General features: G+C 38.4%; 1 protein-coding gene across 7 annotated transcripts in view; it reads left to right on the top strand.

The window, feature by feature from the left end:
- Positions 1-26,710, top strand: part of RNF144A (ring finger protein 144A) — a 63,370-nt gene extending 36,660 nt beyond the window's left edge. For 6 of the 7 annotated variants that reach the window (XM_027641053.1, XM_027641047.1, XM_027641046.1 and 3 more), the window contains 7 exons: positions 1,337-1,482; positions 15,969-16,073; positions 16,286-16,346; positions 17,416-17,623; positions 19,452-19,599; positions 20,788-20,877; positions 23,759-26,710. In XM_027641053.1, the coding sequence (XP_027496854.1) occupies positions 1,348-1,482; positions 15,969-16,073; positions 16,286-16,346; positions 17,416-17,623; positions 19,452-19,599; positions 20,788-20,877; positions 23,759-23,890 (879 nt within the window). In that variant the 5' untranslated portion in view covers positions 1,337-1,347 and the 3' untranslated portion in view covers positions 23,891-26,710. Of the gene's footprint in view, positions 1-159; positions 305-1,336; positions 1,483-15,968; positions 16,074-16,285; positions 16,347-17,415; positions 17,624-19,451; positions 19,600-20,787; positions 20,878-23,758 lie in introns of all 7 variants that reach the window. The other variant, XM_027641050.1, reaches the window with a different exon arrangement.
- The last annotated feature ends 938 nt before the right edge of the window (positions 26,711-27,648 follow it).

Genomic DNA, 27,648 nt, shown 5'->3' on the forward strand with positions numbered 1-27,648 from the left:
GACCTTGGTGGAGTCATGCCCACGATTAAATATCAAAGCCTTGGACTCCAAAGAAGTATTTGTGAAGTCTGCATGTGATTTCTTCAGGGACAAAAAGCACATTTTGCTTGAACATCTACCTAAATCTAGTCTAGTAAGCATTAAAGTAATTTTTTACAGTTCTGGAGGTCTTGCGAAGTTCGCAGATGTGACTTAGATATAGGCAGTTCCTGCAAGGGCTGATGAAGGCAGGGGAAAAAAGAAAACCAGAATTGAAAAAAACTGTAAACATGATTGGGGTGACATAACTGCTGGTGTGGAGAAGGTAAGGAACCACCTAATTATCGAAGGACAGAGGTGAGATAATGTGAACCCCTCAGCAGCTTGGGATGTGAATTTTCTACACTTGGAAGGTCAGTGTCACAGTGATAAAATATTACTAGTAAATATGTTGTTAATATTTGATGTACTCTATAAATTACCCTAGATGTTTGGGGGAGCTGTGTAGGTTTTTATTTTTTCTTCCTGTAAAACTTGTAAATTAGCTTTACACTTTTTGGGAACACATTTGTTTGTGTGTGAGATTATTTTCTTTCTGGTTAATCAGTTGTCAACTCTCCATCGGGGCTCTGAAGCCTAGGATAAAGATGCTCTGCATGGTCCTGTCCTATTGCTGTCTTTAGAGTTATATATAGGTATTATAACCCCTTCTTTTAGCTCACTTTGTGCTCTTATCTTCCCCAATTGGTTGTTGCAATGACAAAGTTGTGGTCTCAGTATATTGAAAGTGTTGGAAGAAAAATGCAGGATAAAACTTGTAGTGTACTCAAAATATTTATTTTTCTTTCTAAAATTAGCAGCAAACTGATTTATTTGTCATGCTCTTGGGAATGAAAATATCTGGCTCTGTGAGTTGCAATATCATCATGCTGGAAAAGGGGCATAATAAATGCCTGGCTTATGAAAGACCTTTTGAATCTTACCTGGGTAGCTGAGGTTAAGGAATGTCATAAGTAAATTTTGATACTGGTGAGAGAAAACTTTTAACTAGTGGTGAAAATGGAAACGAGATTTTTGCATGTGTAATGTTTGACAAAAACCTGTGACCAAAAGGTATTTACTGCTTGCTCTTGTATTTTGTCAGTGTGGGTTTTTTGCGTTCTGCTTTCTACATGAAGTTCCATCAGACAGTGAAGCAAGTGCAGCAAGAAGTTAGCTATTGCTGTTTACAGCAAAGTCATTAGAAAAAAACAAACCCAACAGGCAGCAGCTGACAATGTTATTTCCAATGGCAGAAATGTAGAGTATTAATTTAAGGAAATAATGGAGTATCTTTCCTTTTTGTGCTGTTTTTCAGACTGCTCTGCAATGACTACAGCAAGATACAGGCCTACCTGGGATTTGGTGCTTGACCCATTAGTGTCCTGCAAGCTCTGCCTTGGCGAATATCCCGTGGAGCAGATGACAACAATAGCACAATGCCAATGCATCTTCTGTACCCTGGTGAGTTTGTGTTCTATATTAGGCATAAAAACCAAAACATAACTTTTATGTTTCTGCTGTCTGGGTTTCACACTGGAGTATTGATGTTGCAGTGGAAATAAATACTGTTTCCGTGTACTTGACACAAAAACTTCTGTTTTTCTGTTCAAAAAAAAAAATTTTTTTTACTTGGCACTTGAACATACTGTATAGTTACCTCCTTAGCAAGGTTATTCATGCTTCTCTTTTCATCTCTCAGTGGCTTGGATTTCGGGGTGGCTTTTTGATTGGCTGGATTTTGGTTGGGTGCTTTGGTGGGGGTTTTTTGTTCGGTTTTTGGTTTTGGGGTTTTTTTTAACTTTAGAAGAGGATAGAATCTTTCAGTTGGAAGGGGTTGTTCTGCAATGTTCATCAGTCTAACTGCCTGATCACTTTAGGGCTCATCAAAAGTTAAAGCACGGTGTGAAAGGTGTTATCCAAATGTGTCTTAAACATGAACAGAAGGCTGCTGCCCCAAGCCTGTCTGTGAAACCTGTTCCAGTGTTTGGTCACCCTCTTTGTAAAGAAGTGCTTCCTAATGTCCAGTCTGAACCTTCCCTGGTGCAGCTTTGAACCATTCCTGCATGTCCTCTCACTGGATACTAGGGAGAAGAGGTCAGTACCTCGCTCTGTACTTCCCCTGCTCAGGAAGCTTTAGAGAGCAATGAGTTCACCCCCTCAGCCCCATCCTCTCCAAACAAGACAAACCTAAGGTTCTTACCTGCTCCTCACATGAACGTGCCTTCGAGCCCTTTCATCAGCTTTTTTGTCCTTCTCTGGATGCATTCAGGTTCCTTCACATTCTCCTTAAATTATGGGGCCCAGAACTGCACACAGCGCTCCAGGCTGCACCAATGCTGAATACAGGAAAAAAATCACCTCTTTTGACCAACTGGTGAGGCTGTTTAATGCACCCTGGAATGGGGTTTGCCCTCCTGGCTGCCAGGGCTCACTGACTTGTATGGAACCTGTTGTCACCCAGCGCCTCCAGATCCCTTTCTGCAGAACTGTTCTCCTGGCACTTCTCTCTCCGAATTTATAGTTGTGTCTGGTGTTACTCAATATGAGGTGGAGAATCTGACACTTCAACTTTTTAAATTTCATGCCATTAATCATAGCCCATTGCTCCAGTTTCTCTAGATCCCTTTGCAAGGCATCTTGTCCCTCAAGAGAATCAACAGCACTTCCTGGTTTTGTATCATCATCAGTCTGGCTAATGGTGCATTCAACTCCTGCATCCAAACAGTTGATAACCATATTGAACAGAACTGACACTAGAATTGAGCTCAGAGAAAGTGCTGGTGACTGGTTGCCAGACAGATGTAACCCCATTCACTACAACCCTTGGAACCCAATACTTCACCCAGAGCACCATGTGTATACCTGTTCATCTCATGGCTGGACATCTTGTGCAGAAGGCTACTGTGAAGGACAGTATCAAAAGCCTTACTAAAATCCAGAAAAAATATGTCCACTGCCTTTCCTTCATTCACTAGGCAGCTGACCTTGTCATAGAAGGTTATCAAATTAGTTAAAACAGACTTACCCTTTGTGAACCCATATTGATGGGTGATGCCTGATGATTGCATTATTCTTCAAAATGCCTTTCAACAGTACCCAGTATTACCACACACTTGTAACTACAAAAGTATTTAATGTATTATAGACTTTAATTTCAATGTATCATAGTTAGTCACATAACAGGTTTCCATTACTGTATTGTTACAAATGCTTGCCTGGAATAACAAACATATTGTCAGTTAAGTACAAAACACTGGCAAACATAAGTGTAGTATGTGACAAAGATCATCATCATCACAGTTAATGGATATTGATGGTTTATGAATAGAGGATGAAAACTAGTACTAATTTTTCTTACCTAATAATGATTTGAAATTAAAATTTTAGATCCTTAAATTTTGCAGTGGGTGCAGGTTTACCAAAAACTTTGTAACAATGATTCAACAGAGGAAGAGTTGGAGTATTATGAGTAAGAATATGATTTCTGGGGTACATGATGCTCAGGCTTTAATTTCCCAAGAGTTTTGACATGATGTTACAGATTCAGAAATGGGATTGAGTGACTTTTTCTTTTTTGTTAAATCCGAAAGTCCTTTTCAACAAAGTTTTTGAGTGTGTGTTCTTAATGTTCAAGATCAAGGATTTTAGTTACTTTTTAATTTTATTTTTCTTCATGAAAATACTGTCTTTTAATAATAGATTTTTTCCCTGATGGAAAAAAGAACAACCAATAGAACAGACAATTCCAGTTTGAAAGGAGTGTTTGCTTAAACATACAAAAGTATGGAGAATTATAGGCTTCATGAAATCTGTTCTCCACTGTTCTAGTACTTACAGCTGAGTATTCTGTTTCTCCCTGTTGCTTGGGTGTGGAAAATACTTAAATTTCAGTTTTCAGTAGCATTTCAATGGTAGCAGAAAAACTGGGTTACCCAGGTACACCTTTTCATCTTTACCTGGTTCCTTCTGATGTTTGCTACTGTCACTGATCTGTTTCTTGATAGAGTATAGTAACTGGCTCTTACTGCTCATTTGAAAGATACAACCAGTTAGAGACATAAAATATGTAACCTTTGCCAATAATCTGTACTTAGCAGCTGACATAAGTAACCTGGCTGTTGTGACATGGGGTTTTTGTTTTGAACTCTATTCGGGTGGAATCACCAACTCACTTGTATTTGACTGTTTAAATAGTTCATTCAACCTTGTCCTGTTTAAGGAAATTGGTGTAATCTGTCTGCCTCTTGTTTGCCACTTGCTTCACTACAGTGATGTTTGAGCGCCTTGAAAAAATTATTTATCCTAAAGTGCTGCCATAAATTAATAGGAAATATTACTTTTGCTTTCATTGGTGATGGTGAAGGAAGAATTAAGAATCAGTCAAATAAATGCAAGAGGCAATAGCTGTAAACCTGTTACAGTTCCAACTTTCATCTGAAATCCAAGGCCTTCATCTCAACCTGCAGGCTGTCCCAAAGGTAAATAAATTGCTGAAGAAAATACTCCCCTAAATCAGGCAAGATTGTTTAGCCTGTTGGCAATTGTTAAGGAAAAGTGTGAGAGCTGTTCACAGATTCCTCCTCTCCTGTTCCTCCAGTGACAATTTCCAGAAACACCAAGGACATTGCAGTCTTTAGTATGAACTATGCTTTGTAAATAACCAAACTAACATTGTTTAAAACTGACAGGAAAAAAACCCAAGCCTTTTGATTCAAAATTTTGCATGGAGTCTATGTACAGTACATCCACTACATCTATTTTGTTTTTGATTGACCAATATATAATTTTTTTTCTGGCTACTTGCTTTTATGTAAATGAACAGAGATAACTGATGACCTCTCCAGGGATATGAGCAAAAGAGAAAAAGGAATGTCTGTTACAGGTGTGAGAGCTACTTTTGCTGCAGCTTTTGTCACCAGCTTAACCTTTCTGTCTAAATCACAGCAAGCTGAGACAGCATCATTATGTATTACAAAAATCTTTGAAATTAAGTGCTAGTGGTATGTAGGCAGAATTTGTATCAATGTACAGGTCTCTCAATCCTATAATATTTGTATATTATAATACTCTTTATAATCATAGAAGTACTGTAGTAAAGATCCCGTGAAGAATTGTCTCTTCCTGACACTTATACAGTAGCACAACTTTGCTATTTGGAAAAATAGAATGGGGACACTGTTTCCTTTTGCTTTCTGGCAGAGGTGTGCATGGATTGAATAGAGCAGACTGCCACTCCTCTGCTGATAAGGCATAGACACTACAATTTCCCATAGTATTACTTTGCAATTGTGACTTATTTAGTACAAATTACTCCATTTAATACTCCATTATGGTTTTTATCATTATGATCGTTAATGTGCACACAGTGCTGTGAGCTCTCAAGTTTTGTGTATCTCATCCATTAGGAATGTTACAAGAATGTATTTGCTCTGGCACCTCAAGCAAATCCTTGTTGGTTTGCTCAAGGTACCAGAGGAACAAAAGTCAAGAGAGTAGAAAGAAAACAAGCGATCTGCTGACGGCTTTTAGTTTTTCTGAATATTATCAAGAGGCAGACTACTATCTCTCTTCGGGAATCATGTCAACAACAGGACTAATCTTAAGTGTGCTCATCTAATTCTGGACCAAAACACTTAAATAGCTTGCTCTTTATTAAATCATTTCCCACCTAAATAGCACACAGTACATAGCTAGTAACTTAAATTTTAAGATAGTTGCTTAACAGTTGCTTACCCCAGCAGAAGCAATTGATTGTACATGTTTTCTTCAGAAAACTTTCCTCATAACACTTATAGAAGGAGAGTAAAGCAGAGAACACTGTTTTTTTTCTATTTTTTTATTAGTTACTGCACTAATTTTTTTCACTAATTACTTAGCCTTTTCTTTTTTGAAGGGTTAGCAGGAGATAAGGAGGGAGCAATTTTAGTCGACTTGATGTCTGAAATTCTGATTATTTTGTAATCTATGATGAAATTCTCATGTGTCTTAAAGGACAGGATGTTTCCTTGATGTGTTACCAATTGTATTTGTGCTAAAGTTACAACAGGTTTTTGTTCTAGTTGATATTCTTGCATTTAAGCAGTTAGTTGCTTGACTGTGTTCCAATTCAGATTTACATGTACATCTGTGTATATAAATACTATATAGTTTATATATATAGAAGCATACACATAGATCTGTCAGTGTGTTGCAAGTACCGTGATGGCACTGTTACTCAAGACATGCTAAGCTCCTTTTGACCTCACATTAGATTACTCAGTTCCCTTCAAGGTATTATGCAGTGCTGATCATTCTGGTTCTGGAGGATTCATCGCTTACTTTTCTCAAATTTAAAAAGAAAATCAGTCAAGTAGGTAGTCTAGGCAAGAAAACATCTAGAAGAAATATGAAGCCTAACAGAAAACTTGTCTTTAATGGAAAAGTTTATTTTGATTGCTCATTTGCAGTCCACCTTGTTACTGATGGAAGGAGAAACTGTTGTTCAGATGTGTGAGAGGGCCTACAATCAGAAAGAAAATAACAAAACTAATGTTAAGACCTATCTTCTGCTGCTTGTTTGTGTTTTCTTGTTGGCCAGATGCGCACATGTGTATCAAATTTTTGATGTTTGAAACTAGCACTGCTTAGTAGATACTCATACTTTGATTCTTGCTCCTTAGACTCTACCTTAAACCCTTGAGGCAGCTGGTTAATCTTACCTGGACCTTTAGGTGTCCCGAGGTTTGATGTATTCTATCTCAAGTAGCATGGCAACAGGATAGTGACTAACTCCTGCTTTCACTAGTCCTTTTTAAACAGGGTTACTGAATTTGCCTAATCGTGACTGTTCATACATATCTGCTTAATTCTAATCATTCCCCTCTTTGAGCTTCCTTGTAGACTGAAGATCAGCAAGGCAAATATTATCCTGCCTATAACCGGCATCAGGAATCCTTTTTTTTTTTTCTTCTTGTTATGCTTGACTGGAAGTGCATAGAGCTTCTCTGAGTTAAATGACAGGAAAAGGCATGATTTAGTTAGTGTTATCCCTCACTCCAAATGAGGCAGAGGCAGATTCAGCTTTTCTTTCCCTTGGGGCAAGGCAAACAGGGAGCAGTGTGGATGGGAACAGGTGGGCTTGGCTGCCTTCCTGATCCTGGATGGTTTGTGTCTGCTTGCCAAGGGAAACCTACCTCAGCAGGGCAGCACTGTAGTGGGACCAGGCCTTGCCTCTACCAAAGGAGATGCCCTACATGCTTGGAAACAGGAGGGGGGGAAACCTAATGGCTTGTGAGGTTTTACAGAATTCTGAGTCCTCCTTAGTAGTTGTAATGTTTCCCTATTTCCTACTAGCTGCTGGCAAAGCTTACAGCTTGCTGCTTTTTCTCACTTACCCCAGCCTTAGCAGAGAACTGATGCTAATCTTGACGCGTGATGTGGCAGTAGAGGCTTCATGGTTAGAGGTCATTATGTGTTTGCATAGCAATTCACGTGGCTGGCTGAGTTCTGACTTGTCTTTAGGTGCTGTGATGACAGAACTTCCTGCTTGAATAATAAACTTACCTGTTTACAGAGTAATGTGCATTTGTGAACTGCAGAACCCTGAGTGAAAACTAAACTTGATCCAGAGCCTTCAGCTTTCCTCTCCTATGTTACATTACTAAATGAGATTAACATTATCTGTCCTTCATAAGCGTGTTGGGGAAACTAGTTCACTTTTGTTTGCAGTGTTTTGCATGTGAAAAAGAAAGGTCCTTTGTTTGCTGCACGTGTATTGTCCTCCCACTAGAACTATTAATTTTGTTCTGAAATAGAATAAACATTTCTCAAACATAAGGAAAGACTTAATTATTTGTTGGTGGTTTTGCCTCCTGAATACTTAAGTTTCATCCAACATACGTTGGCGTTTTGAAAACAAGTTTGTTTTTGTAAAGTTTACTCTGTGTGTTTTTATGAATTTCAACCCTGAATAGGTGAGAACAAGCAGTTTATGCAGGGAAATGGAGGGGTAAAAATCCAACATGAAAGAAGTTTACACATACATCCACTTGAACTACCTATTCTAAGATGAAGATATGCACAAATTACAAGATATTATCCTTGTCTCACTTGACCGTTTTCCGCTGTCTACTATGACTGATTTCTCTGAAGAAAAATTGTTCGTCTTCTGTATATTTTACAGTACACAGTCATAAATAAAAATATGTATATAAAAAACAGCCCCACTACTTCAAAGGCTAGGCTACTGTAAGTCTGCCTTCCCTTTAAGATATTCAACTGGGAAAAGGCACTTGTTTTCCAGTGCATTTGTTTCTGGATGCTTGGTCCTGCTTGTGATTTGTGCAACCATTGATTGCTGTGTCTCACAGGATGTTTGCCATATCCTAATATTTCTCGAGCTGAAGTAGTTATCAGAGCTCTTCTTGCTGCATTCTTGAAACATATGTTTCTTCTCACCTTCCTTTCATCATTTGTTGACTCCATAGCCTGATGCTGCCACTTCCCTGTACTCGCAGTTAGTCTTACACAGAGGGGGTGGAGGCTGGATTCAGTCAGAGAGGTGATGCACCTCATCCCTATTATAAATATTTTGTCTGAGTTATTGTTTGCATCAGTTAAGCAGTGTGTACCAGGGACTGCTGTGATATTTGAGTGTACTCTCAAAGCCTTTGGACAGAGATAGAACCAAAGCAACAAAATTGCTCTGCTGTCCACAGGATGAATCAACAGCCATCATTGCACTAACCACAGTGACATGTACAGTGGCTGAGTCCCTGCTCCTACCAGGACGCTGGCCAATTCCCATCCTGAGACTGCACTGTGGATGGGAGCACAGGGATTTCTGAACAAGAAAATTTTTACAGCTCAGGAAAGGATGTTCAGATGGTTTGTCCTCAGACATGGAAGCACATAGGTTGTTTATCTTTGCCAACCATCATCCTGTTTGGCCATCATCCACAGGCAAGATGATGTGATTGCATTTAGACTAACAATATAGTCTGTAACAGAGCTACAGAACAGTTGGTGCAGTCTTTAAAAATTGACAGCGTGATGGGAGAAAGAGGCATTTACCCTTGGCAATTTTGAACAAAAAGGTGTCTTTTAAAAAAAGTCCAAGTATTGGGCAGGCAGAGGCAAGAAGCCTGTCAAACAGGTTTTTCAAATTGTTTACCACTTGGGGTAAAACATTTATCAGCTGTGATATTACCTATATCTGGTCCTGACCAAGGTCTCTTGATGTGTACATTCTTGTTCACAGCACAGGGCACTAAATATTTTCCTGTTGCAGAGCTCTGGATCACCTTGCAGGTGCTTTTCTGGGAGTCAGGGTTTGGTGTGCTTGTGTAGCAGAACTTTTGTCTCTGTAACAAAACAAAGGATATAAAGAATAAACATGTTAGACTGTTCTCTGTTACTGCTTTCAGATTGGTAGATTTGAAGTACTGCATGTCAAGATAAGTGACTGTTTCTTCCTGTGATTTATTCTTAAGGATGATGAATCAGCTGCAGGGTTAATAAAAATTGGAATTTTAATAGTGAAGATTTCTTTGATAGTAGAGTATTGTCTGTGAGAAGATGTCTATAGAAATGGAAATTCTTTAAGTTCAAAGTATTACTGCAAATATTAAACATCTCTAGTGTACATCTGTCTCTGGTCTAGGTGGTTTGTGGAGTTGGATATAGCTTGTGCTTGTGGATTTGGTCAGTATAGTGGACAGATTATCTAATAGAGGAAAAAATCACTCCCACAGTCATGCATATGCTTCAAACAGATCTCTGATTGTGGTTGTAGATATTTTCTCATAAATCACTTGTCAACTGAGTAGGATTAGGGTGATATTAAAAAGCTAGATTGGAGATCTGATGTAGAGAATTGCACACACTGGAGCAGCAACACAGGAGTGATTCCAAGTTGAACCTGTTATTAAACAACAATAGGTTTGAGACAGGATTGTAAGTACTTAACACAAAGAGGCCATGTAGTAAGTTTGAAAGAAGCTTAAAAGCTCTCCAAGAAATCTACCTTTTCTTTTCTCTCACATGTTTTCTTCCACGGAAATCTGTCAGAAAGTCGTTTTCTTTTTCTATGAAACATCAAGCTTAAAATAAGATGATTCCTGTGACTGGAGTGCTGTAGTGGAAGCATACAGGCTCTTTAGGAAGAACAGGCAGAGGAGATGAGGTGGGGGTGTCAGTTACCCTGTATGTCAGTAACAAACTGTATTAGTCTTCACCTGAGACATGGACACCCAAATTGATCTGATTTTTTTGTTTTGTAGTTACAGAAATTCACTCACTCTTACACACTCTCACCCCCAACCCCATTGAGTATCACACACTGCATCACTATGTACTATCCTAATCTGAAGCTAAAATAGGGCATTACATCTCATTACCTGAAACCTTTACAGGCAATATGTCTACTGGTATAAACACCCATTCACCAGACTGACTGCAGAATTGGCTTAGTGGAATTAGCTCAGAGCGGTGGAATAACTGGTATTGCACTGCCTTATGGCAAGAGAAGATATCACCTTCTGGGTAGTCATTTTAAGGTAATGTAAAGAAAAACTCCTGGTATGCAGAGCATAAAAGTATTACAAAATACTATCAAAAGCAGTTGTTGTGGTAATTTTGTTCATCTGTGTATCCTCATCACATGAATTTTTAAGCTTTGGCTTAGTGTCCTATTAGCTCAAAAATGACCCATAGAACCAAACTGTACATCTGTAGCTAAAAGACACTACTAAGTAAGTGCCACTCACTCAGTATCCCTTCATATTCTTCATATTCTTTCCTAGAATGTAGGGCTCAAAGGTGTCTTTACATTCACCTAGTCTGATGTCACTTGTAATATGAATCACAAAATACCAGCTGGCATTTTCTGGTTCTTCACATGGTTGAATGCGAGTTTATTTATATATGTGTGTGTATATATGTATGTATATTTTTAGAAGTTCACTTAATACTGGTTTGATACAGAATTTTAGACTAGCAACTTAGTCTACATACTAATAATCATCCTACTTGAAAACATTTTCTTGATCAGTTTGAACTTTAAAGAAATCTCCCTTGTTAAAAATGCATGTCAGTCCTTCCTTGTGTTCCTGAAGTGCAGTGCAGTGCAAACTGTTAGTTGTTGTCTACCCAAAGCGTGGGGTTATTTACCAGGTTAATCTTTGTGTACAGTAGCAACTTCCTTTGCTTATCTTCAATATTTACCATTACCAAATGTATTGTAAAAAAACTATTTTCCTTTTCTTTTTAGAAGTTGGTAAAAGCTGCATTTCTTCTTTTTATTTCTCCATTTTTTTCTCCTTTCAGTTTTATCTCTGTATGTGTGACTTTTTAAAAATGTTTTATCAACACCAGCATGTGATGATCCTGCATGTAGTGCACATTTTATTTGGGAATGACTGTGGCCTAGTGCCAGCACTAAAATACATTTGAAGTTTTAAGAAATAAATCAAATGATATGATGATATACTTGGCTCTGCAATCCTGTCATGCTTTTTTGGCTTTTCCAAATCCATTGACTTATTTATAAAATTTCCCATATGACTTGGCACTTGAATCTGCAGCATTAACGTAGTCAGAAGTCTGCATTCTGACCAAATCCACCTAGCAGCTGTTAAGAAAATAATACAGGATAATATTTTTGCCCACCTAACTTGCAAATTAAAGATGACATCTTGAAAAACCATTTCTCATTTGCTGCAATAGTAGCAATAATGTGTTCTTAAAAGTAAATTTGTTATGACTTTCCATAAACATCTTTAAGTGTTTTTAATTATATACATTTATTGTAAAATGACCTTTAGGCACCAAGTGAATACTTTTTTTTTTTTGTGTCAAAGTAGATGGTAGATAAGTGTTGCCCCACGTGGAAATAATAAAAGCCAGATTCCTTCTTAGGAATTAGGATGGGATTTATTTGAGTTTCGATGTCAGGAGAAAAAAGTCAAAGCACCATCATCAGAAGTAAACATGATTGTTCCTGGAATTCTTCTGAAAAAAAAAATTGAAAGCCAGAAATTTTAATTCTTTATATATATAAATTTTGCTGTGGCCTGTGCAGGTTTGTTAGAGCTAAGTGCAACAGAGCAAGACTGTGTTATGGTTTGGAAATTAGGCAAAAAATAACCATTTTGATTCTCGTAGGATATTTTGATCTTCGTAGCATTAGACAAAAAGATATGCTCTAAAACAGCAGCATGTAGTGGTCACTGAACATACCTTTCTGTGTGATGCAATCCTTGATCTACAAAGGTTAGAAATACAGCACGTCTTGCAGAGCTTTAAATACTAAACTGTGTTTGGCAGCTTCAGAAAGGAAATCATTCCTTTACTAGCCATCTGTCTCTGAGGCAAAACCAAAAATATTCCCAACTTATATAGGCAGCTTATAGTAAAACTGCTGCTGAGTTGGGCTGTCAGTTTACCTTTGTGAGGTAAGAACGGATCTGGGTCAAAACTCCTCAAAAGTGGTTGTGCTCCTGCCCTTTGGCTTGGGGACAGCAAGTGACAATAGAATTCTTGAATTACCAAGTGAAAGTTATCCACATACCAGAAAGGGCAACAGTGATGGATAGAGGACAGAACAGGAATGCACAGGGAAAAATACAGGGGTGATGCTCAGGGGAGCTAACCACTCTCTTCTGACTGATCTTAGCAGCATCTGGGGCACTGGATGCATCTTGACCTGTACTTTACATAATTTTTATAAAAAGTTTTATTTATAGGTTATATATATATAATATATATATGGTGTATGTAGCCTGTATATAGTTTATATGTAACACGTGTTGTGCAGTGCTTTACTTTTCTTTGTCTATGGGAAATTGCCAGAGTTAAATGGCAGTTTTCATTGTCTGTCTAACATTCATGACATTGTAAAATGAAATGTTATAGAAGATGTTATAGATAATAAATAAAAAATATAGATAATAAATAGATAAAAAATAGATCTGTATCCTTAAGGAACCCAAACAACATTAGCAGTGTCCTGGGGTGCCACCATATAATAACTGTTTTCGTCTCCTGAATTGTTTGATATGCTGAGAGAATGCATGCTGGATAGAAATCTAAGCTACTCCAGATACCTCTTTGCTTGTTACAACTGCAGCATAAACCAGAATAACCTGGCTAGAGATTGTTATGCATGAAGTAGAAATGCAAATAAAAAAAATCAGTTTTTGAAAGGTTTAGAGTACCTTCAAGTGTGATTTACTTAAATAATATTTAGTTATTTAATTACTTACACTCTCACATTTTTCTTCATGCTGTACAGTACTTTATTGCCTTACTGGAAAGGCTATGAAGATATTTTCTTCCAGCATGGAGTCAACTACAAGTTACATAGAAAATGAGCAACAATTTATTTGTCACCCTTTTGTAATTGTTTTGCAGTGAACTTTTCATACTATATAATTGAGTACTAATCCTAGTGTTGTTTGAGGATTTCTGGTAAAGTGGCAGGTGTTGCATCGGCTTCTCTTTCAACTACTGTGGGTTACTCTTTCTCCACTTAAAAAAATCTCTGGAGTGAGGAAGTCTTGAGTGGACAGAGTGTTTTATCCTCTGCCTATTTTACAGCAAGATTTTGTGACCTTAAGACAGTTCCCAGAGGGTGAAGCATGAGAAGTGCTCTTGGCTGTGTTGATGTTGAGGAGGCAGGGACCAGTACCACATCAGGGGAAGGGGAAGACTGTGGACACTGCTCGTGACAGGGATGAACTGTGTCATTTCTTGGAAGATGTAAGTGAAGAAAGAGAAGCAAATTGAATAGGCTTTGGCAGTGGTCCCAAACAGGTTGAGGAGGAGAATTAGCCACATTAATGATTAATGATTGCAAAGCTCATTCAGCTCAAAAAGTACTTTCTATAAGTGCTAAGTGCTGGCATTAAAAATGTATGCATTTTCATTTTAATCCACACTTGGCGTCTGCAAATGGAGAGGAAAGGGAAAAGCCAGCAGGGTCATTATAGCAGCACTAATACCCCACTACAGCTGAAATTACAGTTTGTCAAGGCACACAACCTGGGATCTGGGTCTTGCAGAGCTCAGCCTGTGGTGGTTGCTGCCCGTGGTTCTCTTCAACTGCTCCACCAGCTGCCTTGAAGAGCTTAAAATGAAGGCTTGGAAACATGCAAATCAAACATTTACTAAGTGAACAGTTGTCCTTATTAAGTCCCTATTGAAAGACATAAACTACAGTCTGTCACATACGGATTTCTCTACCCAATTAAAAATTTTTAAGGTGTCAGTTTTCTGTCTCCTTTCTTTTTCAAAAAATAGACCTGTTTTCTCTACTGAGTAGGAAACACAAGGAAAGGGGATTGTAACAGAAATTATTTGTTGTGCTATCAAGGTGGTGGCATGTTGCTACCAGAAAAGCTGTGGACCAGAGCAGCAAAGACTGCGTGGGCAGGAAGTGAAGTTTTTGCTGCAATCAAGCTGTGAGCTCTAAAACTGAGAATGTTGTGTTAATACAGGTCTCTGAAAGGAACTGAATAGACAAATCAAGAGGCAGAAGAGAAGAATAGGCTCAAAGTCTGGACCTTAACAGCTACAAGCTGCATGCTTGAGAGTTAGGCTAAAAGGTGCTCATTGATGGCGTGGCTAGAAGGAAGAAACAGTTTTGTGCTCTGATGTGCAGTTAGGTACGCCAGCCTTGGCAAGGTCAGTGCGACCCTTTGCCTTCCTAGGCTGGTGGTGAGTCAGCAGCTGCATACGTTTTGCAAGTGTTTTGTGGAAATGCTAACTGAAGTCCCTGTTTTGCCAGTTTGCGGCAGAGTATGTAATTGTTTTTGCCTCCTACACAGCTGGATGCTGAGCTTGTTTCATATCTTCATTTCACTCTGCTGTTGGTCTAGCCTTTCTCTTTATTCAAACATCTGGTAACAGGGAGTTAGGGGACTCCTGTAGTTGATTTACCACTGCCAACTGAGCTCACAAGCAGGGAGAGAACACCGTGGGGTGACTGACCTGCTGAGAAGCAGACCCTGGTTTACTCTTTCTGTGTAATGTTGGGCTGGTGGAAGTTGTAGAGAGAAGAGTCTCTCTCTATCATTCCCTTGCCTTCCCAGCAGACACTTATGCATTAGTTCTCACCTTCATGTGGGAAGGGTGGAGGTGGAAGGGGGTTGTTGCTCTTCAAGAATAACAAGGTTTGGTCTTAATTTGCCCTTGGTCAAAAATACGCCTTTTTTTTATCTGTTTTGTTGACAGCCGCGCTGCACGCTGCTGTGTCAGAGGCTACATTTTCAGTTATGACTTAGGTAAAACACTGTGGTTGCTAGGGGAGAAAAGTATTAGTATTACCAATATTTATTATTCAGTCCCCATGGAAACTGTAGTTCTTTGGGGAGTCCTAATTCTCACATTTTTCCTTCCTATGGAAAAGATATCTCTTTAACCGTGAAGTTCAGATGTTATTTTCTAGAACAATGAAGGCAAGATACACAACTCCCTTTGTGTTCTGATATGCTTGACAGATGTTTGTCTTTGAGTAGTTATTGGGAGTTACTGCTTACTAAGCTATGTTGTGGCTTCCAGTCACAAGGATTTTTGGAATGTCTAATTTTATCATGATGATGTTTTATTATTTTTTCCCTTCCTCTTTGCTCCCTGTTCGATTTGTCCTTTTTCCCACTACTGTTATTTTTTTAATTTGCGGCATATTTGAATTTGATGAGGAGTTATTTGGTTAACAGTTGGACTCAGTGATCTTAGGGGTCTTTTCCAACTCAAGTGATTCTGTGATTTGATGGGGAAATGAACTTTACTGTTTTCTGCTTAAAGGTATAACTGTGGCAAAAGCTGTAAAGCCCATGGCTGTAAAAGGGACACCATAGTACCTGTTTTTGCGAAGTTTGAGTTCTTCCAATTGTCAGAGGAAAGCTGTTAAAATACTGAGTGATTTATTCTTGGTGGGATAGTGAACTCTGTCTTTGGCTGTCTTACAGTGCCTAAAACAGTATGTGGAACTGTTAATCAAAGAAGGTCTAGAAACAGCAATCAGCTGCCCTGATGCTGCCTGCCCAAAGCGAGGTCATCTGCAAGAAAATGAGGTAGGTACACTGTTACTGCAAATGGAGTGTTTTCTTTTTTTTACAGGACGTTTAAATGTGTCTTGCTCTTTATGTTATAGCTTCCATTGGTGACAAGACATTGTTTTAATAATTTATCAAAGGTCAAATATTTTATCTTCATTTGTTTAAAATTAGTTAGATTATTGCTGCTCCTAATTGGAAATTTGTCTTTGTTTTACTTCCTTCAACAGATTGAGTGCATGGTTGCATCAGAAATCATGCAAAGATATAAGAAGCTGCAGTTTGAAAGAGGTAACACATATAACACTACCCATTGAAGGCTGTGAGAATGGTATCATTCCAGAACAATCCTATAAATCAGAATCTGTCTCTGCACGTGTTCATGCAGTAGCATTGTGCATTAATTGTTTTGTCATCACAAAAAAAGAAAAAATCAAAACCCAAAAAGTAGTTGTTTCTGTTCTTGCCTGTGTGATTCCCAGAACTACAGCACTCTGGCAATAAACAAAGGAAAGAAAATTGCTATGTATTATATTGCTATATAACTAAGGGAGGGAGTGACTTCTGTTTTGAGCTTTGCTGTTTAAGTTGACTACTAGTACTGTAGGGGCTGGAGAAGAAGACTGACCTCTTTCACAGAGTCAACATTATCTCCTGGGATGGCATCTGGTGCAGAATTACCAAGCAGTTCTATGTGTAGTGTGTAATGATATAAGCATTAACAAGGTTCGTGTTAAGCTGACTGCATGCCTATCTGGATGTGGAATGGTGTGGTCATAGAGAACTTAAGGTTTTGCTGAGGGCAGGATCCAGCCTAGAAACCACTGAAGTAATTTATTTTTTTATTTATTTAGTAAATTATTTATATTGTCTTCAGTGGGCTTTGAAACGTGAAATGACTTACCTGTAAGGAGCCTTCAAGAAAGAGATGAAACTCTATGAGAGTCTTATGCCATTATTAATCATGTTGTCACATTAGGGCAGAGGCCAACTTGAAATAAGAATCCTAATGGGCAAGGCACTGTAAAAACACTTTCTAATGGGTTTTACCTCCCTAGTATATGCTGTGCTTAATTTGAAGTACATCTGAAAAGAAAAAAATCTCATTCTCAGAACAGGTTTAGTTCAGTGAATGAAAGTGGGCAATTAATTCGGACTTGTGAAGCTCACTTTAGTTTGGTGTCTTTAGTTTGGAAAACAGACCAGGTTTATGTCTAAGTGGGTAGCATAAATTAAAAGTCTCCTTTTGAAAACTTGTGTCTTCAAAAGCCCTGCCAGCCAACCTCAGCTGAAATGCACTGTTGTGGAAGGCCAGTCTTGTATACGCCTTTGAATTTTGTTCTTTTATGTCCCTTTGCAGAAGTGCTTTTGGATCCATGCCGGACTTGGTGTCCATCCTCTACTTGCCAGGCAGTTTGCCAGCTCCAGGAATCAAGCCCACAGGACCCACAACTGGTCCAGTGCAAAGTGTGCGACATTGAGTTCTGCTCTGCTTGCAAATCTAATTGGCATCCAGGTCAGGGCTGTCAAGAGAACATGCCAATCTCTTTTCTTCCAGGAGAAACAAGGTAAAGTATTGCAAAAGATCAAGTATTTAGAAACTAAACACTCAATTATTGAACAAATCGGATTATGAATAGTAAAGAGGCATTTTCCTGATGTTTTGTTCTAAAGCTGTTTCCTTTTCTTAGTCGTTCCTGTTCTTTTAATGCCATATTCCAAAACTGAATAGCTCTTGGCAACCTTGTTCTTTACCACCATTCCTAGCAAAGCACAAAGGAGCTGCTTGGGCCTTTGGCCTTTTGCCCCAGTGGGAAAATATGACATCCAGGCAGCTCATGAGCTTCCTTGAAAGAAGATCTTGTTACTGCTGCTCTCCTGGACAATGTGCGGGTCAGTAACATCATGCCAGACAGTGATTTTTAGGGTGCCCTGTCAATCATCCTAACTACTGCACTTTTGGTCCATGATCTTAAGTTTTGTTTCAAGCAGTTTCCCATGGCATACTGCAGCCACTGACTAAGAAAGGCTGTTGTGCCACTTCATGTTTGGGCTTTTTCAAAGATTGTATTGCAGGTCAAGGCATCAATAAAACTCTACCCAGCCTTGGACTTAGTTACTCCTAACTTGTCTTCTTTCAAGCTTTACTGTAACAGATGACTAGCTAGGATGCTGTCATGACAAGTTCCTGATCAAATATACTAACTTATACACATGCTTTTGTGTGTGCTTACAAGAACTGAAGCTCGGTAAATTTCATGGCAAGGTAAAAAATGTCATCTATTTTTGCTTAGTCTTTTTATTACTCTTAGTTAATTATTTCACGCTTTATTTTTCACTCCACTGAGTAAAAGTTGATTTTTTTTCATTATTTTGGAGCATAATGGGCCGGTAGCAACTTGTGCTACAATGCATTTGGAGTTTCATATGCATTTTATGGATGCAAAGCAGTTTTCTGTAATATAGTTGCTCCTAGTATAAGTAATTAGTGTATGTCCTTTTATCCTGCTGTTGGGTAAACCAATCAATCAAGTGTCAGTCCTGTTTTCCAGCAAACTGTTGATTACCCATCAGTTATTCTTGTATCTCCACTGGCAGTTGCTGTAGGAATTGTCATTTCTTAAAGTACATTTTAGTTATTAGTGTGCATAAAACCTGCATACAGTAGAAAGCTCCCCAAGGGAAATAAATGTTCTTCCAGTGTTTTGACATTCCTCTGTGTTCTGTTCACTATATGAGGGGACACCTGTGGTTTTGCACAGTTGTGCAAGACGAGTCAATACTGATCCTAACTCATGAACAGTGACTTGTTAGGACTGTGTCAACAGGGGCAGAGATAACTCTGGAAGGATGACGTGCCCCCAGAACCTTATGGTTCTTTATTTGGAGGGAAATTCCTAGGGAGGATCCTCAAGGAGGGCAGAGAGAAATAATCTCTCCCTGGTGCCCAATCCAAAGGAATATGGTCTGACCTTATTGTGCAATCAAGGGATTGTTCCCTTTTCTGAGAAAGAAGGGAGAAAAAAGGAAAATGACCTAGAGGTACAAAACATTTAGATGTGACCTAGCTGCTCATCTGCTACATTCCAAGAGAAAACAGTTTAATATCTATTAGTATCACTAGATAACAAGAACAGTTGGAAAATGTGGTAAAGAAAGTATCCTAACTTTTATGTAGACATTGTAGTCATTAAACACCTTTTCCAGAGATATGTTTCAAAAATAGTGTATAGCCAAAATATCTGAATAATAAAATTCAGTTTAATACTTGAATCTCTAGTAAGTTCTCTTTTTTTTAACAAAAAAGCAGGCTTGCTTTTGTAGCACAGTTCTTAGACAGTCTTCTCTAAACTGACACGGCCACACATCTTACTGATTTCTCACTCTCTCCCACAGTTCAGTTTTTAAAATGGAAGATGACAACGCTCCAATCAAACGCTGTCCAAAGTGTAAAGTTTACATTGAAAGAGATGAAGGCTGTGCCCAAATGATGTGTAAGAATTGCAAACATGCCTTTTGCTGGTACTGTCTGGAATCTCTTGATGTGAGTATATGCCGTGCACTCTGGCTCTCAGAAGCCTAAAAGTTCATTGCTTTGCCATGTGACTGTCTCTTTAGTGAATTAAATAATAGCTCACTAGCTTTTGACCACAACCCACCAGAGCTGTTGCTGGAAATTTGATAGGATTTATATGCTCTGTTTTACTTGTCTGACCTGTGTGATTTTAGCATTTGCTCTATGTGTGTCAGTAAATAATTATTGAAAAGTAAAATTTTATGAGAATAATCTGTTTACAATCTGTATATGGCAACTAACATGGAGGAGGGGCGTTGCTTTTTCTTCAGTACTTATTTTTCAGTGGTGCCCTTCTTGAAGGAGATACAGGGATGAATGTAGCAATGCTATTAGTCTGAGGAAGTTTTAGCAGATAAACTAGATTTGGTGTGTCAATAACAGTCAGATTTGTTTACCATTCACTGTATTCTGTGAGACAAGAAATAGATCTGACGTAGGAAAAAGAACACAATACTCTCCCAACACGAGGAATTTATCAGTCTATAAGCTGTTGCTGTCATTTGTTTATTTTTTTTAAATCAGACTGTTCTCATGCCCAGGGATCAGAGTATATACAACATCTGTTTCCATGTTATCAGTTTTACTTTACAGTATTGTTAACAATAGCAAAGGAAGTTAGGTTCCCGAAAGCTACTCTGACAACTCAAATCCTGTGGTTGTCCCATTTGAATACTTTAATAATGGTCCTCAAGTCACTGACTTCTCACATGCTCAGATAAAAAGCAGCATTCCCTTGGTACTAAGCCTTCTGTCTTGACTGGTTTGTGTGAAGATGATGGAACTGATAGGGACATAATATCTCAAAAGTCTGTATTGTCTTCTATTCTTTAACTAGTGAAAGGAATCAACTTTGGGAACTTTGCAGTACAAGTATTCATTTTCCTTTGTTCTTTCTCTGTGAATGTAAAATGTATGCAATAGTCAGCTTATCTTCTTGGATCTTCTTGCTAAACTCCAGGCTAGCATTTAAATATGCAGCTTGAGAGCCTATATATCTATAACTGTAAAAAAAGTGCTTTGGAAAGGTTAGACCTGGCCATATCCTCCTGCTTTTATCTTCCTATTCAATTCCTGGTTTTACGTTCTTAGGATATGGTATTTTGTAACTTGAAGAATTTCTGTTTATTGCCTACCTTCTCATTTAATATTTTGTAGGATGATTTCCTCCTTATACATTATGACAAAGGACCTTGTCGAAACAAGCTGGGTCACTCCAGGGCATCTGTTATCTGGCACAGGACACAGGTAAAGCTCAGATCTTTAAAAGCTCTATATAGGTCTACTGCTTTCATAGTGTCTTTGCTTTACTCATTTTACACCTTGTGGCAAAATTCTGTGCTAAATGGTAACTGATTTTCATAGCAGATGTAAAGAGGGCAGTAGCTTGAAGAGGAACAATTAGTTCTTCAAGAGAGGACACTCCTTGACAAAAAGCCACTGAGAACGAGGAAAGGTACATTTGCAGAGCCACTTTAGTGCCAGCCCTGATATGTTCTCACTGAACCTGGAGGACAAAGTAGGTTACCACCAACCATATTATTAACAGGAAAGCTCTTCTTGCAAGGGATCTTTAGGTCCGGATCCAGAGCTAGAAAGGAATTAGCCTGAATACAGTCTGTATCTTACTATGGACTCCATTTGACTCATTCATGTAGGTTGAATAGAAAGTAACCCTGAAAGTTTATCAGTAGTTTCAAATACAGATTAAAATTGACTATTGCAAAGAGTGTGGGAATAGCTCTTGTAGTCTAGATTCAGTGTGGCTGGACTCAGCAGGAATGCAGTATAAATGCTAATGCGTGATTTGGTCCAATCTACTGCCTGTACAGTCACTTCAGAGATATAGGGACATCTGTGTATCTGAGTCATCTCTTCCTAAACTGTGTGCCTGTAAAAAGCTACCGTAACTTGAGATGAAGTACTTTTCTTGAAGTACAGATTTCTTTCCATTTGAGCATGAGGCCCAAGTCTATAGAATAACCCTCAAGTCTGGACAAACAGCTAAACTGAAATAAAAGGAAAAAGGTCTCACACCTCACCTTTTACATGCACCACTGAGTGACTGAGCTATGGACTGGGTTTTGCTTGGCTTAGCCATTGGTATCTTAGGAAGTGTATGGGTACATTAAGCTTACTTGATACACCTGTAATATGAGGCAATTAATCTGATAGTTGGAATCTGTTCTAAGCCACTGCAGTTTGTGCAAATATGTTTAATACACAGTATGTTTGATCAAGTCATTGTTGAGAAAGGAAGTGATCATTCTCTAGCAGTCAGGATATAATTCTGCTGAACCCACTAAAGCCAAATCAACACTGCAATTGTTTCCTTATGTTAAGTTTCTTTGACTAAGTTGTTTATTCTTAGATTTACCCAAAGTAAATTGAGGTGAGCCTTTGATTTGTTGTTTGTGGGTTTAAAAAAATATTGGTTTTGGCCAGAGGAAATGACTTGATGCTAAATAAGGCAGCAATGTCTTCAGAAGACGAACAACCAAGTAGAAAATACATAAGTAATACTCAGCAGTCAGTTTTATTTAAAAATAAACAAATGAAAAGCACACACGCACACCCCAAAAAAAACCCACAAAACCCCAACCAAACAAAAAGAAAACCAATACAACAAACAAAATGAAACTTGATGATTTTTTTTGATGGCATATTGAGGCTGAAAGGAAGGTGTGTAAATAGATATGTAATTTTAATTACCAGTAGTCAGTCTGGTCCATTGAATTGCTTACTTCTAGCTTGGCTCTGTCTGACCACTGCACTCAGCCTGCACTGCAAAGAGCTAGACAAGGGCATGCTGACTCCAAAAAGAAACACAACAATAGTTGCAGCTTGTGTTTTTTTAAAGATGAGAATTTAGCTTTGGTTTATATCTGTGAGAAATAATGCAAAGATTAGTAAATGGAAGTTGCAGCCAATTGTCAGCGCCACAAAAAAAAAAAGAGTTATGAAACATGCCCACCTCTGAAGCTGAAAAAGAAATTGCTCTTGGGAAGAAATAAAATTGTTAGGGCAATGAGGTTCGAGCTGCATATCCCTGGACAGCCGGAATCCAGGAGTGCCGGAGCCAGGGATGGTGAGCGCTGTCCCACAGCGCCATCTCCCGCAGGCACCTGGCCCTCTCACTCTGCCGGAATTCCCGGAGTGGAGTGATGACAAAACGATGTGCAAGATAATCAAAATGCGAAATTGCCCGTGGCCAGCAAAAGTGCTGGTGGATTGTCCCATCTATACGATGGCCAATTAAATATTTGCCAGCTAATTGGAGTGGCGTATCTAGCGCTGACTTAGAAGAATTCTTAATGAATGCTGCACTCTTAATTTCATTTTACCTTCTGTTGTGAGATTTTGCTAGCAAATTAGCATTCCACTCCTGCCTTCATTATTCAAAATTATTCACAGGCACTCTTATGTGAATAAATCTAAATTATTTTCTCAAATAATTTGTGGCCATATTGTTGCAGCATCACTCTTACAGCTGCCTATGGCAAATGAACTTTCTCAGGCAATGAACCTCAACTTGAATGTTTTTCTAAATAATTTTCCAAATTTCAACTTTGTAGAAGTTATTAGTTTGGCACACTGACAGGATGGGTGAGTCTGTGGTCCTCTTCCCATGCTGGGAAGAGGGCAATTAATAAATGTCAATGAAAAAATGCTTTTAGAAAGAGTTAGGTCTTGTCCCCTGAAGCAGCAGGATGAACTTAGGTCTGACTGCAGAAAGCCATTGCATATGCAAAGTCCTCCTATAATCTGTAGTGTTTTTAATCTGTGACTGAAATTTCTAAGCTTTTGAGTGGTCATTTGTTTCATTAGTTGTTTGAGATATAGGAAAACTCAAAAAGGCAAATAGCCATCTGCATCACACTTTGTGATGGAACCGAGTTGCGTGGCGTGGTTCTGACTGGAGCCATGAAACACGAACGTTCTGCTTTCCCTCGCATTTACTGGTCACAGGAGCTGACTGCAGTGTACACCTGGAGCGAGTCCTGGCTCTGATAAGGTCAATGGCGTTTGCTGACGTCTTTTTGACAGACACTGATGATACACTGGTGTCAGCAGGCACAGAATCTAGGCAATGCTATCCCTGACACAATGTTATCCCTTTTTCTTACAGGTGGTAGGAATTTTTGCAGGATTTGGTCTTCTACTTTTGGTGGCCTCCCCTTTCCTTCTACTTGCTACACCATTTGTTCTGTGCTGCAAGTGCAAATGTAATAAAGGAGATGATGACCCTCTACCTAGCTAGACTGGGAAAAGATTGGACTCATCATAACACGTGTTTTTATTTTATTGTGCTGTTATGTTTCTCTCTTGCACTTACATTACTGTAGCCTTACTTGCCCCGTTCTGCTTTTCATTGACACACAGTCTTGGTTCCAGGAACTGTTGTTACTACTGTTATATAGATTACTTGATAATAGACAAGGAGGGTAACAGAAGGCAAGTTTGGTGCTAAAGGGAGACCATGGACCTGGGTAGCTACCTGAAATCAAGAGGTGATACTGCTAAAAATAATGCAAAAAGTTGGTGCTGCCCTGCCAGTGGACTGGGAACTGTACTGAACGACATCAGCAAAACAAGTGAAAAAGCATACAAATATAAACTTCGGCATATCTGTTCGCTTCCAGATTTGGTGTCTTATTCCTGTATATATTTAAGTTGCCTATCATTTAAATCAGATAGTCAACTTAGTGTGACTTTATTATGTTTATTACACATTGTTTTTGTTAAAGCCATCACAATGTCCTTTCTAGTACCTATTCTTCCAAGTATAATAAAATTAGTAAGGTGCATATAGGCCATCCTATGCCTTTCTTGAAATTTGGGGAGGGTTAGAGGGACAAAGTTCATCCTGCTGCCTTCCACAAATTTTGTCAAGTCTTATAAGAAATTCGTTTGATTAAAAGCTACATTTTAAAATTAATTGATGAAGCTGTAAGGTTGAGTGGTGACACAAACCTGCTATCTAATCAAGGTTCTTTTAAAAATGCATTGATGGTATTGATTACCACTGGACCACTAGTGTTTTTCTGAATTGTTATTTTTTGCTGTTGTTTAGGGTTCTGCTACACTTATAGGGCTACATAACTTCTAATCCAGGTATCTTAATCTTTTTATAGATACATAGATATAGATATATATAATCCTATTTAAACCAAATGTGTAAATAGCTGTGCTATTGAAATATTTTTGAAGTTCAGGATATATTGCTTCTGTCTTTAGGACAATTATTTAAAAATACAGGACTAACTTTAATATTTAGCAGACTCTTGGGTTATCAATGAATCTTCCCTTTTAAATATAAAAATACATCATGGTTATCCCTGTATAATTATCCCTGTAATAATAAAATGCCTGGGATATATGTGGAAGTTCTACTTTACATTTAAACTACTTAGCCCATTTCAGAGTTAATCTTGTATGGTATGTGGTGTATTGTGTTAATAACAATACTGTAACAAAATAAGGTTTTATTTGAAAAATAATCACTTGATAGTTTTGCAGTATTCAGTGCTGTGTTTTCAGGGTAGTAAAGTGTGCTAGCCAACATGCTACATCATTGTGGTTTCTCTTTAGAAATATTTTATTGAAAACCATTTTGCTTTGATTGTAAAACCTACAAGAATTTGACTCATAACTTCTTGCCATGAAATATGAAGCACCTGAAACAATGTGTATATCTGTAATACTGAAGGAAAACATTCTTTCGACTGGCTTGTGGACTGAAGTCTGACTGCATTTTTGTCATCATCATTTAGTTCTGTGCGTCAGCAATGTACTGAGGTGAATGGATATCTTGAAGCCAGAATAACTTTACACTGAAAATGTCTTAAGACCCTTAAATGCAACTACTTGTGTCTGCTGTCACAAACTGGGAATGTGTTTTCAAAACTCAAGCATAAAAAATTGCTCTTTAGCTTTTGTTTTACAGTCTGTCTGTTAATAAAAATACTGTAGGGCGCAGTTTTGAAAAGGGCCACTGTCTTTTTATAAAACTATTTTCCTCCCCCTTCTTCCAGGTTTAATGCTATTCAAATTCAAACTCTGTCTAACCACAGATTTTACCTCTAGGAGCTGGAGGTTATCTGTAGTTCACTTATTTGGCTTGATTTTAATGAGTTCAGCCACTAAAATGTGAAGAAAAAGGATAGCTGGTTTCCAGCAAATATGAACTCCTTGTGATATCTTCAGATTGTTTATGGCAATGTGCAGTTAAGATCTTTTGTTACCTGAGTATTTTTAGTAGTTGAGAATTTGTTATTGAAAATTACTTTGTTCTTAAAAAATATCTGTAGTGAAGACTGGGTAGTGCATTTGATCACTGTTTGCCAACCCCTAAGGGTGTCTGAAGCACTGCTGAGTTCAGCAGGCAGTGAAGTGCTTATCTCCCTCTGACTCTGGTGTCAGCTCAGTCCATCTCCCAGAGGTATCCCAAGGCAAGCACCTGGGTTGTCCTGAGTCATAGTTTCACTGTGCAGAAAACTTTCTGTGAAGGATTCTGAGAAGGACAGCTTCCAGCAGGTAAGCTTGAACTGTGGCCTTACCTGCATGGCCCTGTAATTCTCTTTAACTGGAGAAGAAGAAAAACCTGGACAACAGGATTTAAAGATTCATGGGTTATTAATTTTCTAATTGGGGGCACTAAGAGATTCTGCTGTAATGTGGCTGTGACTCTGATGACCACATATGGGTACTACTGGGGTCATAGTAAACAGCAGAGGTTCAGTGCCCTGTGAACAGTATTAGAGTGTCCTGGTATGATGAGGTTTGTTTTCTCTATGCCTTTCTTAGCTTTTATGTGTCAATACAGCAAAACTTGAGTTTCCCAGAGTATTGTGTGGCCAGTTAATAATCAATGTCAAAATTAATGCATTTCCAAATTTAAAACAAAAAGGAAAGAAAAATGTCCTTTCCAAATACAGATATTTTTTAAATAATAATTTATAATTGATGCTCACAGGTAACATTATATATAATGGGAAAACTATGTTAGTATATCTCTGATCTCAACGCACCTGAATTGCTACTGGAGATTTTTATGACGCAGCTCTTATTTCACATCCTGGCTGTTGGGATAGACTATATGCCTACATATATTTAACAAATACCTAGTCTTTTCAGGTTTGCTAAATGTCATTCCATCTGCATGGGATTTTTTTGTTTGTTGTCATTATTTTTTGTAGTGCTGATTATTTGGTTTCAAAGTAGCAACTTTTGGTGGCAAGGTATATTCAGAGTGTTTTAATGTTACAGCTTATGTTGATACAGGTTATGCTGTCATTTAGGATTTTGCATTCACACAGAATCACAGAATATACTGAGGTGGAAGGGACCCACAGCAATCATCGAGTCCAACTCCTAAGCGAATGACCCATTCTTAAATACTGTTTTTAATGGAGTTTGTGACAGTACTTCATTTGCATGTTCTGGGTGAAGTGGTGTCATGTCTAGCGAGTGTTGAGTCCCAGCTCTAGAGGCTTTGGATGTCCCTAGGCTTGCCATTCATTAGCTGGGCTGAAGTCAGTCCTGAGAGAGAGCAGGAGCACAGCCCACATTAACTTCAGTGATGATAGCTTTGGGTTTTCCCCCACATTGGACAAGTCACTTATCTCCTTTTATCTCAATTTAACTGTCCTTTTAATGGATGAACCAGTGTTTGCCTACTTCATAAGAGGGCTGTGAGGGCAAATTAATTGGTTTTGAAGCTCTTCCAGAGTTTGGGATGAAGAATTATATATAAAAGCTTACTGTTGTTTTATGTTATTATTTCAGCTTTATTCATGTTGGCAGTCATCCTGAAGTCTCCTCCTAATGACTTTAGCATGTCAAGAATTTGGGATGCTTTCCCTCACATACCAAATAGTATGATCTTTCCTCAAATACTCTGGTTTATGAATTAGGCAAAATCCCAAATAACAGCTGACTGGATCAAATCTCAGCTTACATCTGATCTCCTGACAAAAGTAGTGAAAAGCCCTCATTTGTGGAGCTGACAGGATAAAA

The sequence above is a fragment of the Corapipo altera genome, unplaced genomic scaffold (genome assembly GCF_003945725.1).
Source record: "Corapipo altera isolate COAL_440 unplaced genomic scaffold, ASM394572v1 46, whole genome shotgun sequence".
Taxonomy (NCBI): domain Eukaryota; kingdom Metazoa; phylum Chordata; class Aves; order Passeriformes; family Pipridae; genus Corapipo; species Corapipo altera.